At 40.6% G+C, this 14,246-nt stretch overlaps 1 protein-coding gene across 3 annotated transcripts in view; it reads left to right on the top strand.

Annotated features, from left to right (window-relative positions):
• Herc3 (HECT and RLD domain containing E3 ubiquitin protein ligase 3) overlaps nucleotides 1–14,246 on the top strand; it is a 99,536-nt gene that overhangs the window by 49,747 nt on the left and 35,543 nt on the right. For 2 of the 3 annotated variants that reach the window (XM_075983950.1, XM_075983951.1), the window contains exons 12-17: nucleotides 905–1,016; nucleotides 1,356–1,545; nucleotides 3,549–3,712; nucleotides 3,821–3,934; nucleotides 11,750–11,773; nucleotides 11,872–11,961. In XM_075983950.1, coding sequence (XP_075840065.1) covers nucleotides 905–1,016; nucleotides 1,356–1,545; nucleotides 3,549–3,712; nucleotides 3,821–3,934; nucleotides 11,750–11,773; nucleotides 11,872–11,961 — 694 coding nt within the window. Of the gene's footprint in view, nucleotides 1–904; nucleotides 1,017–1,355; nucleotides 1,546–1,990; nucleotides 2,116–3,548; nucleotides 3,713–3,820; nucleotides 3,935–11,749; nucleotides 11,774–11,871; nucleotides 11,962–14,246 lie in introns of those variants that run through there. The other variant, XM_075983952.1, reaches the window with a different exon arrangement.

Raw genomic sequence — 14,246 nt, 5'->3', positions numbered from 1 at the left:
GGAGAGGGTGAAGATCCGGTGTTAAAGGGTACCAATCCAGTGACCGCCCACCCCTTCCTTATACTATGGCTCACCTTCTGAGTGCTTTGCCATCTCCCAGTGATTCTGTAGGCCTTCTACACGCCTTCTACACATTCCATTAAGCAAAGAGTCAAAATGCATATTATAGCATTGAAGGGGACTAGCAAGAGTGGTTAGGGGGTGGGCAGAGGGAGGTGGATGGAGTGGGCATTTCAATGCACAGCGTATGCTTATATGAAAATGTCCCTTGTAAAAGAGTACCATGTATAATTAATATACACAATCAAAAAATATTTTAAGTATAGCAGTTAGACTTCAGTACTCTGTGTGATTTTTCCCAGTCTCTCAACGTTTGATTAGTCAGTTTTCTTTAATACATTTAAATTAATTCTTTGAAAATTTTATACAAGTGTACAATGTATGTTGGTCATATTAACCCCCGCATCTCCCCCACTCCTTCCAGATCTACCCCTGTCCCCAGCCACTCACTCGCCCAATTCGTGCCGCCTATATACACGCGGAGATGGGGGCATTCCTGGAGCATGATTGGGTTGAGCTACCAGGGACCACACTATTAACGAAAAGCCCCCTTTCTCTGGTAGTAATCAGCTGACAGTAGGATTTGAGCGAGGATTGGGGGTAGCGAGTCCATCCTCACTTCTTGGGGGAGTGCAAACCAAACCGGGGCAAGTAAAAGTGCTGTTAGGCTCATTCTGCTGGGTTTTTTTTCTCCCAAATTAGTGTTCTGTAGTATTTTGTCTACTGGATCACGTTTAAACTCGCTGAGAATGGATAAGCTAATTAACTACTTACAGTTTTTTATCAGTGTTTGTTTGCTCTTTATTTTCTTTAATTACATATGGATTTTTGTTTTTTTGTTTAGAATTGATGAGCATTTTAAGACCAGCCCCCAGATCCCCGGGATTGACCTGAACTCCACTCGGGTTTTGTTTGAGAAGCTAATGCACTCTCAGCACGCCATGATTCTGGAACAGGTGTGTCGCTCGTGCTTATAAAACACCATCAACACACAAGAGTTCAGCTCTGCCGGTAAAAGGGACAGCAAGGTGATACAGCAGAATCTCGTACAAGCCTTAATCTTGTGAATATGCTAGTGTTGGGCGCTGGGCTATCTTTTGCTTACCTCTCTAAAGTACCAGATCTCTGGGAGAGAAGCCGGGAGTCTGAACCAGAGCCTGGCACCTTCTCCTTGCCCAGTGCCCACTGAGTAAGCAAGACTTGTGAGTTCATCAGATGACTTAGGAATTTGGAGGCGAGTTATTTAAGTCTCAGATATGTTTACATTTCTCACACTTCTTTTTTCTTTCTTACAGATACTAAACAGCTTTGAAAGTTGCCTCATCCCCCAGTTATCAAGTTCACCCCCAGATGTGGAAGCGATGAGAATCTATTTAATACTACCGGAGTTTCCCCTGCTTCAGGATTCCAAGTATTACATAACGCTCACTATTCCCCTGGCGATGGCCATTCTTCGGCTGGATACAAATCCTAGCAAAGTATTAGGTAAATTCATCAAATTTAATACCGTTGGTTTTGGACTTCCGTACTTTGTCTTGTCAGCTGACTCTTTGGACTGAGCACTAACTCTCTATGTAATGGCTTTACCATGTAATTCTTTCTTTGCTGTTGATTTCTAGCTAACCCTGTTTGCAGTTTGGGCGAACTGAACTGTTATTTATCTCAACTTGAAATGATTCATGACAGATTAATCCCAATTTTGAGGTATTTGTAATGTTAGGTTATTCATCATTAACATATTCCCCCACACACATCTGCTTGCAGTTGTAATGCCTTGAATATTATTATCTGTCTGTCTATCCATCTGCAGTACTGGCTTTAGGGGGTGGGACCAAATGGATGGCTTTTGGGATGCAGAGATCTCCAAGAAAGGAGAGACAGAGTGACCGGCGAGGACTTACGGAATGTTTGTTTTGTTTTTCTTTTTTAGGACAGTTGAGTCCACACTGATTTTTGCAGGCTCCGGACACTTTGCTGAGATAAGAACCTTCCGTTCCTCAGCGAGCTGGAGAGGGTCTCTGCTGGAGTAGCGCCCGAGATGTTTTTAGTGATCCGGTGCAGAAACCTGTCACCTGGCCTTTTACTTTTTTTCCTTCCCTTGGTAATTTTTTCAGGTGTTTGTCGTGGCTTGGTAGCTTCTGTGGTTCAGACGGCCCTGGAGTATGGCTTTCCCTCGAGCAAACAGACCTGCCTCTTGCTTCCCCATTGCTTCCACCTTCACACAAGAGATGAATCCAGAAGTCATAATGAATGGCTTAGTAATACATTAGGACTTAATGCTTTCCAAGATCAGGGGCTGTTCAGAGCGTGTTTTCTTAGATGTTTCTAATAAATGTAAAATAGAGGGATGGCAGTTTTTAAGACATTTTATCAGACTTTTTAAAGCTTTGGCTTTTTAATTTTTCTTTTTCTTTTTCCAGGTCAGATAACAAAACTGAATAGGATTGTTCAATTCTGTAATTAATTTATTTCTAACATCTTATAGTTCAAATTTAAGAGAAATTCTCAAAGTAAAGTGAACACAATAGATGTCTGCACACAAATCTAACAGCTATCTATAGTTTGTCCATTTTTTTGTTCTTTCCCCACTTTAGCTTTTTAAAGTTTTTTTTTATGTTTATGGATATTTCGCCTGCATGTATGTCTATGTACCATGTTCCTGCTTGGTGCCGTAGAGGCCAGAAGAGGGCATCAATCCCCTGGAACTGGAATTTCAGATGGTTGTGTGCAGCAGTGTAGGTATTAGGAATAAAACCTGGGTCTGGAAGAGCAGTCAGTGCTCTTAACACTGAGCTGTCTCCTCAGCAGCTCCGCCCGCCCCCGCTTTAATTTTTAGTGAAATATTTTAAATAAGAAAACCTTATGGATTCCAGTGTGGTTAAGGTCATTTCTGAAAAATCTAGTGATAAAATCCTGCTTGGTTGGATATGAGAAAGTATCACCTGGAGAGAATATATGTCACGGCTCTCTTAAACATTAATTATGTCTCATAACAGGAAGGAGTCTCTTCCCCCGAAACTGAGGTGTCCCTTGCACTCCTGGTACAGAATGTCAGGAGTGGTGAGAGGGGTGCTGGAAGGACCAGGGCACATGAATGCTGCTGCAGTAGGTGCAGCAGCATCCTGCCGTCCAGAGCGTGTGACTGGACCCCACCCAGCCTTGGCACGAACTTTTTCAGACTAACCTTCAACATGAGTCTGAAACGAACAAGCAAGCATAAAAGTCATTTAAGATAGAAAAAGGAAGGGGGAGATGGCGGTAAGAGAGAAGGAGGAACAAGGAAATAAAGGTGTTATAAGTTTAGGATTTCTTGAACAACTGTTTTCTCCAGACATGTTCCAATGGTTCTTTCTTAAAATCAGTTTTGGGAAACTGTATGGTAGACTAATATTTATCTTCTAGCTGTAGGAGCTTTAGCTGTCAGGAAGAAGACATAAAAACACTTGCCTGAGGTTTTGTTTTAAAACATGTCTTATTTCTTTCTTAAGATAACTGGTGGTCTCAGGCATGCCCAAAATACTTCTTGAAGCTGGTGAACCTCTATAAAAGTGCAGTCCTTTATCTGCTGAGGGGACGGAAGACATTCCTCATCCCTGTGGTCTTCAACAATTACGTGACTGCAGCCCTGAAGCTGCTGAAGAAATTATACAAGGTAACCCTCGGGGTGGAGGGGCGTGTAGGAGGACGTGTCCTGGGGGCCTCTCTCTGGGGATTTCCCTCTTCTCTGGTTTCACTTGTTCTTCTCTTCTGCTTTGGGCAGGTAAATCTTAGAGTGAAGCATGTGGAGTATGACTCCTTTTACATCCCCGAGATCTCCAGTCTGGTGGACATTCAGGAAGACTACCTCATGTGGTTTTTACATCAAGCAGGAATGGTAAGAGTTCATGTAAAACATAATTTAAAGCTCTGGCCTTTTTGTGTCTTTGTATTTTTTGTTTGTTTTTAAAATGTAAACTTGTCCCATTGTGGAGGATCAAAAATGTGAGCCTATTTCCACCTTGTCTGAAGTCAGAGAGTTTCAGCTGGCTCAGAGTTGTTGCCATTCCACCCTGACCAAAGGTCAGAGAGTGGGAACTTAATTCTATTCCTTCTAGATTTAGAGCAGAGAGTTCTACGCCCTCAAGGTTATTGTCAACGGGTGTGGCTAATATCCAGACCTTGTATTTCACATATAGAGAAGTAGATCAGTTTCCACCTCAAACAAAAATCTAAGGGTCCAACTAAGTTCTTATTCCCATAGAGAGATAACAATGGATTCCATTCAGGAAGTGCTTTGCCTACAGAATGTTTTGATGTAGTGTGTTACCTGTCTTGTTCTAGCAACAGAATGTTTAACTAAGCAGGTAGCCCGCAATCTTCAACTGGTCTGTTCATTTCCTTGTATCATGGTAATGCAGTTTTTTATCTTACTCCTACCTTTTGAGGTTGGGGTATTTAAGCAAATGGAAATTAAACACGGGTGGTTTTCAGTATTCACTAAAACTCCCTCCTGGTACTATTCTATGCTTCTGTTTTATTATTTTCACTCCTGTCTTTGTTTTCTATACTTATTTTTCTAATCCCCAGGCCCCAACTGTGGTTAGTAGTAACCTTGTTGAAGCTGGTCTCTGACAACCCATATACCTTGTCTTTGGCTTTAATGCTGGAGTCACACCTGTCTTTCAATTCACATTTACATTGTTGAAACTTGGAAGTATTTAAGGTAACCCTAAGCATCATCTGGGGCTGGGATATAACTTAGTGGTGAAGTGTGTGCTTAGCATGCTCAGGGCTCTAGGTATGATCCCAGTACTACATTAAAAAGGAAGAAGGGAAGGAAGGAAGATCAAAATATCTAAAGTGGTCAAATTGATAAAAGCAGTGGATTGATGGTTGGCAGAGGTGGTCTGCTGACAATGGGAAGTGCGAGTTGTTTATAAATGCATTTTAGGCTCCAGTTTAATAAGATGTGATGGTTCTAGAATTCTGTTGTATAACAGGGTGAACATTTCAGGGGTTATTTTTGTTCTGTTTTTGTAGTATTTTATCTTAAGTGTTTGTGCTTGAGTGTTTTATCTGCATGTATGTTTGTGCACCATGTTCATGCCTTGTGCCTGCAGCCAGGCAAGGGCATTCGATCTGGAAATGGAATTATAGACTGCTGTGAATTGCCATATGATTCCTGAGAGATGAACCTGGGTCCTCTGCAAGAGCAGCCAGTGCTATTAACTGCTGAGCTATCTCTCTGCCCCCTTGTTTGGTTTCTGAGATAAAATCTCATGTATCCCAGACTAGCTTCAGACTTATTGTATAACCAAAGATGACCTTAGTTGTCTTGCCTCCCCACCTCTTCCCAAGTTCTGGAATTACTAGTATGTGCTTCCACATCTGTTCTTTATGCCTTGTTGGGTATCCAACTCAGGACTTCATTCAGCCCCTAATTAATGAACTGTGTCACCAGTGTATAGACCGAGTTTTCTCACCCCAGCAGCTGCTTCCAAATTGCTACTTTGAGGCTTGTATCACTTATAAATGCTCAGCCAATAGCTCAGGATTATAACTAACTAGCTCTTACAACTTAAATTAACTGTTTCTATTAATCTACATATTGCCACATGGCTCATGACTTTACCTATCCTTCACCATGTCCTGTTTCCTCTGCGATTGGTTAGCTAGCATGCAAATATTTTTAATACTGCTTATTAATACATTTGAAAATAGTGAAGATGTTATACTTTATATTATATACTTATTTTTTTGAGTCACAAATTAGATATCTGGACATTGATAGATAGATTTGCAGCATTTCTTGGATTTTGGAAGATCTAGCACACAGCTGCCTTCTAGGAGTCACCAGATGTCTGGGTGGAAGAACATCTTTTTTTTAATTATTAATTTATTTATTAAGTATACAGTAGTCTGCCTTCATATGTCCCTGCAGGCCAGAAGAGGGCACCAGATCTCATTACAGATGGTTGTGAGCCACCATGTGGTTGCTGGGAATTGAACTCAGGACCTTTGTAAGTGTAACCAGTGCCCCTAGCCTCTGAGCCATCTCTCCAGCCTGGAAGAATATCTTTTAGATAAGACTTTTTATGTACCACCGTCACCACTGATTTACCCCTGGTGTTGGGGATCATTTGCAAGTCATTGTTTTCACTCTTCTTACATGATCTGCCCAGACCTTGCAACCACCTCTTCTTGAAAATGGCTTGTATTAGGATGTCCTACATCCCTAACTCAACTCTGATAATGTTTGACATAGCCTCGAGGTACCGTGGATTCCAGTTTGCTAGCCCCTAGACATGGCAGGAATTGCTCAGCAGTCGCAGCGGGTCGGGATAATGGAGGGTTTTAGGATTTGTGCACATCGGAATGCCAGAGAATAGGTGGTCGTTTGGGCCTTCTCTTTAGTGCAGCTGGTGTAAGAGATACCTCTGAGGCCAGTCCTTTGCCACTTTCACAGATTCATCACCACTGTCGGGGTAGGGCAGTTTCCCTGTATGGTTTTTGAGCTGTTTTGTGGCCAACTCCAAGGAAAAGTATTTCCATAAGTGTATTTAACTAAATAGCCAAGGTAGTTTTCTTTGTCAGGTGATAGATGATCAAAGTAATGGTAGAAATATTTTTTCTCATGGAAAGTTTAAAAATTGGAACACTGGTATTTTTTGTAAGGTTTTGTTTTTGTTTTGAAAAACAAAATACTCTTCAATAGAAAAGTTTTAAAAGAGTAGATATTGGAATTTCGACATGGGAGCATCAGTGGATTCTAGTTCTACTTAATTTAGAGATTATGAAAGGTCAGTTTGTGAGTTAGAAAATGTTAGCGACAGAAATGAGTCTGAATGAGTTATTTCCGGTGATTACTTCATCCGCAGTAGAACACAGAGGCCCAGGGACAGTTTTTCTCTAGCGTGGCGTGCCTGACATTCAGCTCTTCTCATTTCCTTAACTGTTATTATTAGAACGTCAATGGCCATGATCACAGTGTCTGAGTAGACGTGCCAAAGTGACCGGTTTTACCAGTTTCTCTCTGTGATAAGCACAGGTGTTATAAACAGACGTCCTACAGGATCTTAGTCTTCATCTCTGCTTTGGTAAATAAAGCCATTGCTACAAGATAGAAGATTAACTGAAGTTAGTGTGTGACTTTTTATTCTTTCTGTAGAAATTTTTCTATTGTAGCAGGCACAGTGTAATTAGAAATTGAAACTTGTTTCTTGATGTCTTGAAGTATTGATTTAAATACTAATGGCATTTCATATAATTTTTATTTTAATCACTTTAAAATAAAAATAGTGAATAATTGGTTTGCTGTATTAATACTTAACCTGGTACTAGCACAGCGGAGAAGACAAAGCACATGGTCCTTTCTAGAAGGACTGTGTAGGGGTACTGTGGGAGGTCCCTGCAAATGCTATTCCCTGCAAAGAAGTGAACTGTGGAGAGGCAACAAAGAAGCTCAGTTCAGCACGGGTTAGCTGGGCTGCTTCAAACTTCTGTAGTCTGACACCAGGGCACTTTGTTTTAGACACACTTAAGTACAGTACAATTTTGGAAAAAAGGTCCCCTGGTAACAATTATCTCAGTACCATGTGCATGGTAAGTTTAAGGCATGATTGCATAGAAACACTAGCAAAGTACATGTGACCATGAAGATGGGTTCGATAGCTAAGGGCCTAGGATTTGGTGTGGTCTCTAACCAAGATGGCATACAAGTCGGCAGGCTATAAAGTACACGTGATGTCTCCCCTAAGGACGGGTTTTCTTGATTGAGAAGCAAATTAAAGATGAAGGTCTAGGGATTTGGGTGTGGTCTGGCTCTATAGGTAGCAAAGGTCACCAGGTCATTAATAACATTTCTGGTTTCTCCAGTGCTTATCTGTGAGCACTCATGCCCTCTACTGGTGTGGTAGAACACACCTTTAATTCCAGCACTTTGGAAGGCAGGGGCAGCTAGGTCTTTGTGAGTTCAAGACCTGCCTGGTTCATAGAGTGAGTGGAACTATATAGTAATACTTTATCAAAAAGAAAGGGAGGAAGGAAGGAAAGAAGGGAGGAAGGAAGAAATGAAGGAAGAACTGGATTAAATTTCCAACTTTGCTCTGCTGCTTTTGGCCTTAGTTGGGTAAGTTAATTTCTTTAGGCCTGAGAGTTATGCGGGGCTTCCGCCGTGCTTGGCACACCAGGAGCCTTCAGCGACTGTTTTTCACAAGTAGCTCTTGAACACCTGCACATGTCATTACCTTGGCTAGTTGCTAAAATGGAACACAGCCCTATGTTATCTGCCTCGATGAGTAAAGCACAGACAGGGTTCTGCAGTGCCTGATTTTGTTCATTTTAAGAAGAAGCAATAATGGATTATTTTATTTGCTAATAATGTGCCGCAGTCCTCATTTGCAAACTAAAAGGCATACAGAGTGAATGTCTGGATGTCTCTGCAGGCTCCTGTAGAGGGCGGTGCAAGTGCAGCATTCAGTGGTTTGCAAAAGGCCTTTGGAGACAAGATCTGATAAATCGTGGCATCTTGCTGTCTCATACGCTTTGAAAAATGAGTTTATGCCATAAATATAATCTGCTGCAGGCAGAGACCTTGAAATACTGTACTAGTACTGTGGAACCTTATGTTTGTGAGACTCATTTCGGCAAATGGGTAGCCCAGGATAAACAGCCTTGTAAGAGGTGATCAATTCAATGGTAAACTCAAAATAGTTTGCTGTATTAGCCTGAGTGTGAGACCTGCTTCTGTGTTCCAGGCTTGGTTCTCAGGGCTGGAATCGTCTCTCTGGTGTTTCTCAGTGCAGAGAAGTGCTCTAAGATCCCTAAAGGAATATAGTTCTAAAGGGTCAATAGAATGGATTTTAGTTATTATTGCTGTTATATGGTTCATTTAAATATGCATAAACACAAAAGGAAGTGTAGTTGTTATTCATATTATGTACATAAACCAAATTAAATATACACATTAATTAGAAAACATTATAGTCAGTCAAATGCTTAGGACGTTCAGGGACTGAGTGTGGTGAGCTAGTGTGTCTCCCCTCCACCCAAGTAAATGTGCCAGCCTTGTAGATAAGGACTGCAGCTACCAGGCCTAGATTAAGCCTCTCGCAGGCCTTCAGGGATGACTCAGCTCCTTCTCTTGCTGCTGTTCAGTCTTCTTCATGCAGCAAGCTAGGGAAGTATTGGCTTTTTCCTTAGTAAACACAGTACCTACCAGGCAAAAAAAAAAAGAAAAAGAAAAAAAAGAAAAAAAATCCTTTTCTTTTCTCATTGTGCTTGCACAGCTGAACGTTTACAGCCCACCCGTGCAGTTATTAACAGATAGGTGTAAATTGGGTGATAGCACACAATAAGAAGAGCTCGTTCAGAGTGTGGTTTTATTTCGCTTAGAAAATCATTTAAGAACAGAGGACATTCTAGGAGACATTAAAGCAACAGCAGTATATCTCTAAGCATGGATAATTTGTTCATTGTTTTTCTTTTGACAACTGTTGCAGATGAAGATGCTCTTTATTGCTGGCTTTTGTGTATCTGTTACTAATATTTATTACATAACTGTCATGAACATACCACCCTGGAAATATAGATGGATATGTTTGTGTTTTACCAATATATTGGTTTATTGAATAACAATAAATTCACATTTATTGGTTATTTTGCACATCGCTGTGACTGAATGCCTGAAAAAAGCAACTTAAGAGTTCAGAGATGCAGTCCATCACGGTGGCCAAGGAAGGCAGCTGGAGCAGCAGGGTCCACCACATCTTTCAGTTCAGTCATAGATCTCTCTCTCTTTCACTCTCTCTTTTGAGATAGGGTCTTTGTATGTATCCAGGCTGGCCTGGAACTCAGTGTGTATCAGAGAATGACCTTGAGCTCATATGCACCCCTGCTGTATCTACCGCTGAGTGCCAGGACTGTAAGCAGGCACCACCATAGTGTCTATGTAGTGCTGGGCATTAAACTCAAGGCTTTAGATGTGCAAGGCTGTACTGTACTAGCTGAGCTGTACCCCTAGTCTGACATTCTCATTTTTTTTATCCCGGTAGGACCTCACCCCAAAGAATGATGACCTACTTCCAGGGTGGGTCATTTTCCCTTTTGACACCATTACCAATATATCCAAAGGTCTGCCTTTCTGAAGATTGTAAATTGACCAAAGGAGCTAGCTGTCACATGATAGCTGACCATTAGCAAATTACAAGATTTTTTTTTCCCTCTAGTCTTCATTAGTAGTATTACTTGTGAAATCCCAGATTATATTTTACACAGTTCTCATGCAAGTTACATAATGGCTACAAAAGAGTTCAAGAAGTCACAGAGCTCAGAGGCCTTCAGGTCAGAGGACTGTATTACAAGTGCTTCCAGTGCTGCTGAACCCATCTGGATTGCTGCTGGAGGCCAGCAGAACTGAGACCCAGACATAGGTCTCAGAATAAGTCATAGCAGCAAGCCCAGCTGAAGGGCTGTGGGATCATCAGAGTGAGGCACAGGGCCTGGTCCAGATAGCGGGGTAAACAGACAGATGGGCAGATGATTGGATGGACAGAGAGCAACTCAAAATGGGCCCTGGCTGAGCTGAGCCGAAGCCCCAGGAATAGCTCGTAGCTCTCTGCCTGCGTGTCCCTTAGAGCTTTCACAGGGTGCTTGCTCAGTGAGTGGGACCGTACACTGTATTATTAGATAACCTTTCTGTGGGGCCCAGGTAAATACACTGTACTTTTGTTGGTCTGTCATGTTAGATAAGTTCTAGGGCCTGGTTTTGTGCATATGGTTTTATTCCACGACGTGCTCGTGCTAATAACCTGTGTTGTTAGATGTTGTCTACTTGTATAAGTCATTTATCAGTCTACACTTGATGGTCCGTGCCAGACAGGTGGTGGCATGTACTTGCACATAAATTGCAGCTTCATTGTCATCCTGCCTTGTGTTTACACTCAGAATGAAGCCAGCCAGTGCTTTGTGAAATGGACTCCCCTAGGCAAGACGCAACGGGAAGGGCACTGTTGCCTACCGCGTGGAGGAATTCAGTGCAGTGTACAGCCTGATCTTCACAAATAACACATTTTTTTCCCAGAAGTTTTCCTTATTTTTCCTGACATAAAAACTGTCATGTATCTGTTACATGCACTCATTTGTGGCTGAATTTGTGTACTATAACTTTTCTCACAATGAAAATCATAGGATCAGCCTCAAATTCATAGAGCAGCTTTTATGGGCAAAATATTTACCTAGTGTGAGTATTACTGTTTGCTTTTCTAAGCATGTGTGCAGGAGACGGAGAAAGTGTTACTGGTACTGCAGGCTAAGCAGCCCTCGTCTGGAATCCACGTGTTATCCTCACATTTGCCATGTAGTCCAGGCTGGCCTTCAGCTGGCCTTCTCCGCACAGCTGGAGTTCCGTTTCTTACAGAGAGAATTCAATCAATTCTCTGAATTATGAAGACTCAGTAAATGACCTTAAAAATCTTTTTATGTTTTTAAGAATTTTTGCTTTTAATATTTTTGCTCTTTTTTTTGAGTCTGTTCATCCAAACAACTTTTTTTTTCTTATCAAAACATTGTCAACTATTGAAACATTACTAGGTTGATGGCTGAAAAACCAGATAATGTAAAAAGATTTGTTATAATATAGTTTCTATTTGGGGGGTTAAAATTATGCTTTTATAATTCAAGTAAGAGTATTTTCTTTTTGTTTTTTGCACAGAAGGCTAGACCATCCATCATGCAGGTAATTGGTGCTTTTCCTTTTTTTTTTTAACATACTGATGTGTCTCTAGTGTTCTCTGTAGAGTTCTGTAACAATACCAATGACATGTTTTCTTCTAGGATACTGTAACCCTTTGTGCCTACCCTTTCGTCTTTGATGCCCGAGCCAAGACCAAAATGCTGCAGACCGATGCGGAGTTACAGATGCAGGTAGCGCTTTCAGGATCATTTCCTCCTTTGACTTCTTGTCGTTGTTCACATCCAGTTATTTTATGTGTCTGCAACTATCAGGTCACCATCTATTCACCGAGGAAAGTCAGGGCAGGAACTCCTAGCAGGAACTGGAACAGAGATCATGGAGCCACACTGCTCACTGGTTTGTAGTAAAGACCCAGGACCACCTGCCCAAGGATGGTACCATCCGCAGTAGGCAGGGCTTGCCCCACATCTATCTTTAATCAAAATGCTCCAGACATGGCCATAGCCAATATGATAGAAGCAAGTGCAGTTGAGGCTCCCTCTTCCCAGGTGACTCTAGTTTATGTCAAATAAAGAAAGAAACAAATAAATAACAAACAGCCACCAAAAAAGACTAGTATAAGATATTCCTGTGGAATGTATAGTTGACAAGGAATTTTCTCCCATTTCTTTCAGCTATTTTTTTAAGGTTTTATTTATTTTAATTTTATGTATATATGAGTATTTGCCTGGATGTGTGTCTCTGTACCACATGCATGCATGGTGCCCAATGAGACCAGAAGAGCGTATCAGATCCTCTGGGACTGGAGTCAAGCAGATGCTGGGTATTAAACATGGGTCCCCTGGAAGAGCAACCCATGCTCTTAACCAGAGCCATGCCCCTAGTCCCTTTGCTGTCGGCTGGTTGTTGCTTTGCTGTGTGAAAGCCTTTTTCATGCAGTTCTATCAGTTAATGCTTAGTTATTTTTTGTGAAAGCTGTTGGTAGTGTCTCCATTTTGAAGTATTTTTTTAACCTACCTTTCCTCTAGTATTTTTCAAGTCTTATGTTAAAGTTACTTTGATCTATTTTGAGTTGATTTTTGTATAGGGATGAGCAATTCAGATCTAGGTTTTTTTTCTTTTCTTTTTGTGTGAATAATCCAACTTTCCCAATACCATTTGAATAGGCTGTGTCTTTTCTAATGTATGTTTTTGACATCTTTGTCTAAAGTGAGGAGTCTGTAGCTATGTGGGTATATTTTGGTAATCTGAAATATCTTTCTTCATTCTTCTGCACAAACTATGTCAAATCGTACAGTTATAGGGTTATTTAATATGCAATATGCAAACTGTATTATAGAAAATAAAATGTGATTCTGAAAAATAATTTTAATATAGGTTATATTGATTCTCTGTATTGCTTTTGGGAGAATGGTTGGTTTTACCTGTCAATACTGTCTATCTTCTGGGGTAGTTTTTTATTCTTTCTCCCCCATCTTTCTTTTTACCTCCTGTGTTGAGTTTCTTTCTAGGCTAGTTTTCAGGCCAGTGTGTAGTCAAGCTTACTTTGAAATCTTGGCCTTTTTCTAGGCCCCTGTTGCTAAGATTATAGGTGTGTACCACGATGCCAGGTTCAGTAATGTTATATTCAATGTATATTTATGTAGACTTGGAGTGCTAGCTATTTCTGTTTCTGCCAGTTAGTAAACACTTGAGGCTTTGTGGACCATGTCTCCATTAAGAACCATTTAACTCTTTTGTAGATGGCAGCCTCAGAAACATGGAGGTAAACAAACCTAAGAACACCAAAACAACCCCAAATAAAAGCAAAACTTTATGTATATTTAAAAACTTGAATTTTATATAACTTTTTATATTCTAAATATTACCCCTCAACCATTTAAAATGATAGAAAACGGTTATTAGCACAAGAGTTATGCAAAACCAGGCCCTAGACTGTGGGGCCACAATTTGCTGAGCAAAAGGGAATAATCATGGAAATTGGTGGTCTTTAATGAATCCAAAAAGATTTGTTTAATAGTTTAATTTACTGTGTATTTTATTATAAAATATAATTTATTTTATTTGAATGCATATAGAGACATTAGTGAATTAGCAATTCAGATCTACTAAGCCCTCCTGTTAATGGACATGTCTTTATTTGTCTTTCTGTCTCTCCATTTCTTTTTCTCTTTCTTCAGTTTTGTGTCTGCCTATATGTATATCTGCTTTCATATGAATCTAGCTATGATATTGTTGAGTTGCAGGTGTTCTAGTGAAATGGGCACTGTTGACAGTGGCTGTTGGTTCCTTTTTCTGCTATTTTGAGAATGATTCTTCAAGTCTATTGTTATTTTATTCTTAATGAGTTGAAATCACTTTATTGGGCCTAGTTAATTTGATCATATGACTCATAAACTATTTCATCTAATCTTGTTGAGTCCATATTAGAAAGATTTATGTGGCCTGTAAAAGAAAAGGAAAAAATGGAAAGGCAGTCAGCCGTCTCTGGTTCAGAGACTCTCCAGGCCGTGCA

This window comes from Microtus pennsylvanicus, chromosome 8, assembly GCF_037038515.1.
Source record: "Microtus pennsylvanicus isolate mMicPen1 chromosome 8, mMicPen1.hap1, whole genome shotgun sequence".
NCBI classification, from domain to species: domain Eukaryota; kingdom Metazoa; phylum Chordata; class Mammalia; order Rodentia; family Cricetidae; genus Microtus; species Microtus pennsylvanicus.
The sequence above is the reverse complement of the archived record's forward strand: the minus strand, read 5'-3'. Positions and strand labels throughout refer to the sequence as shown.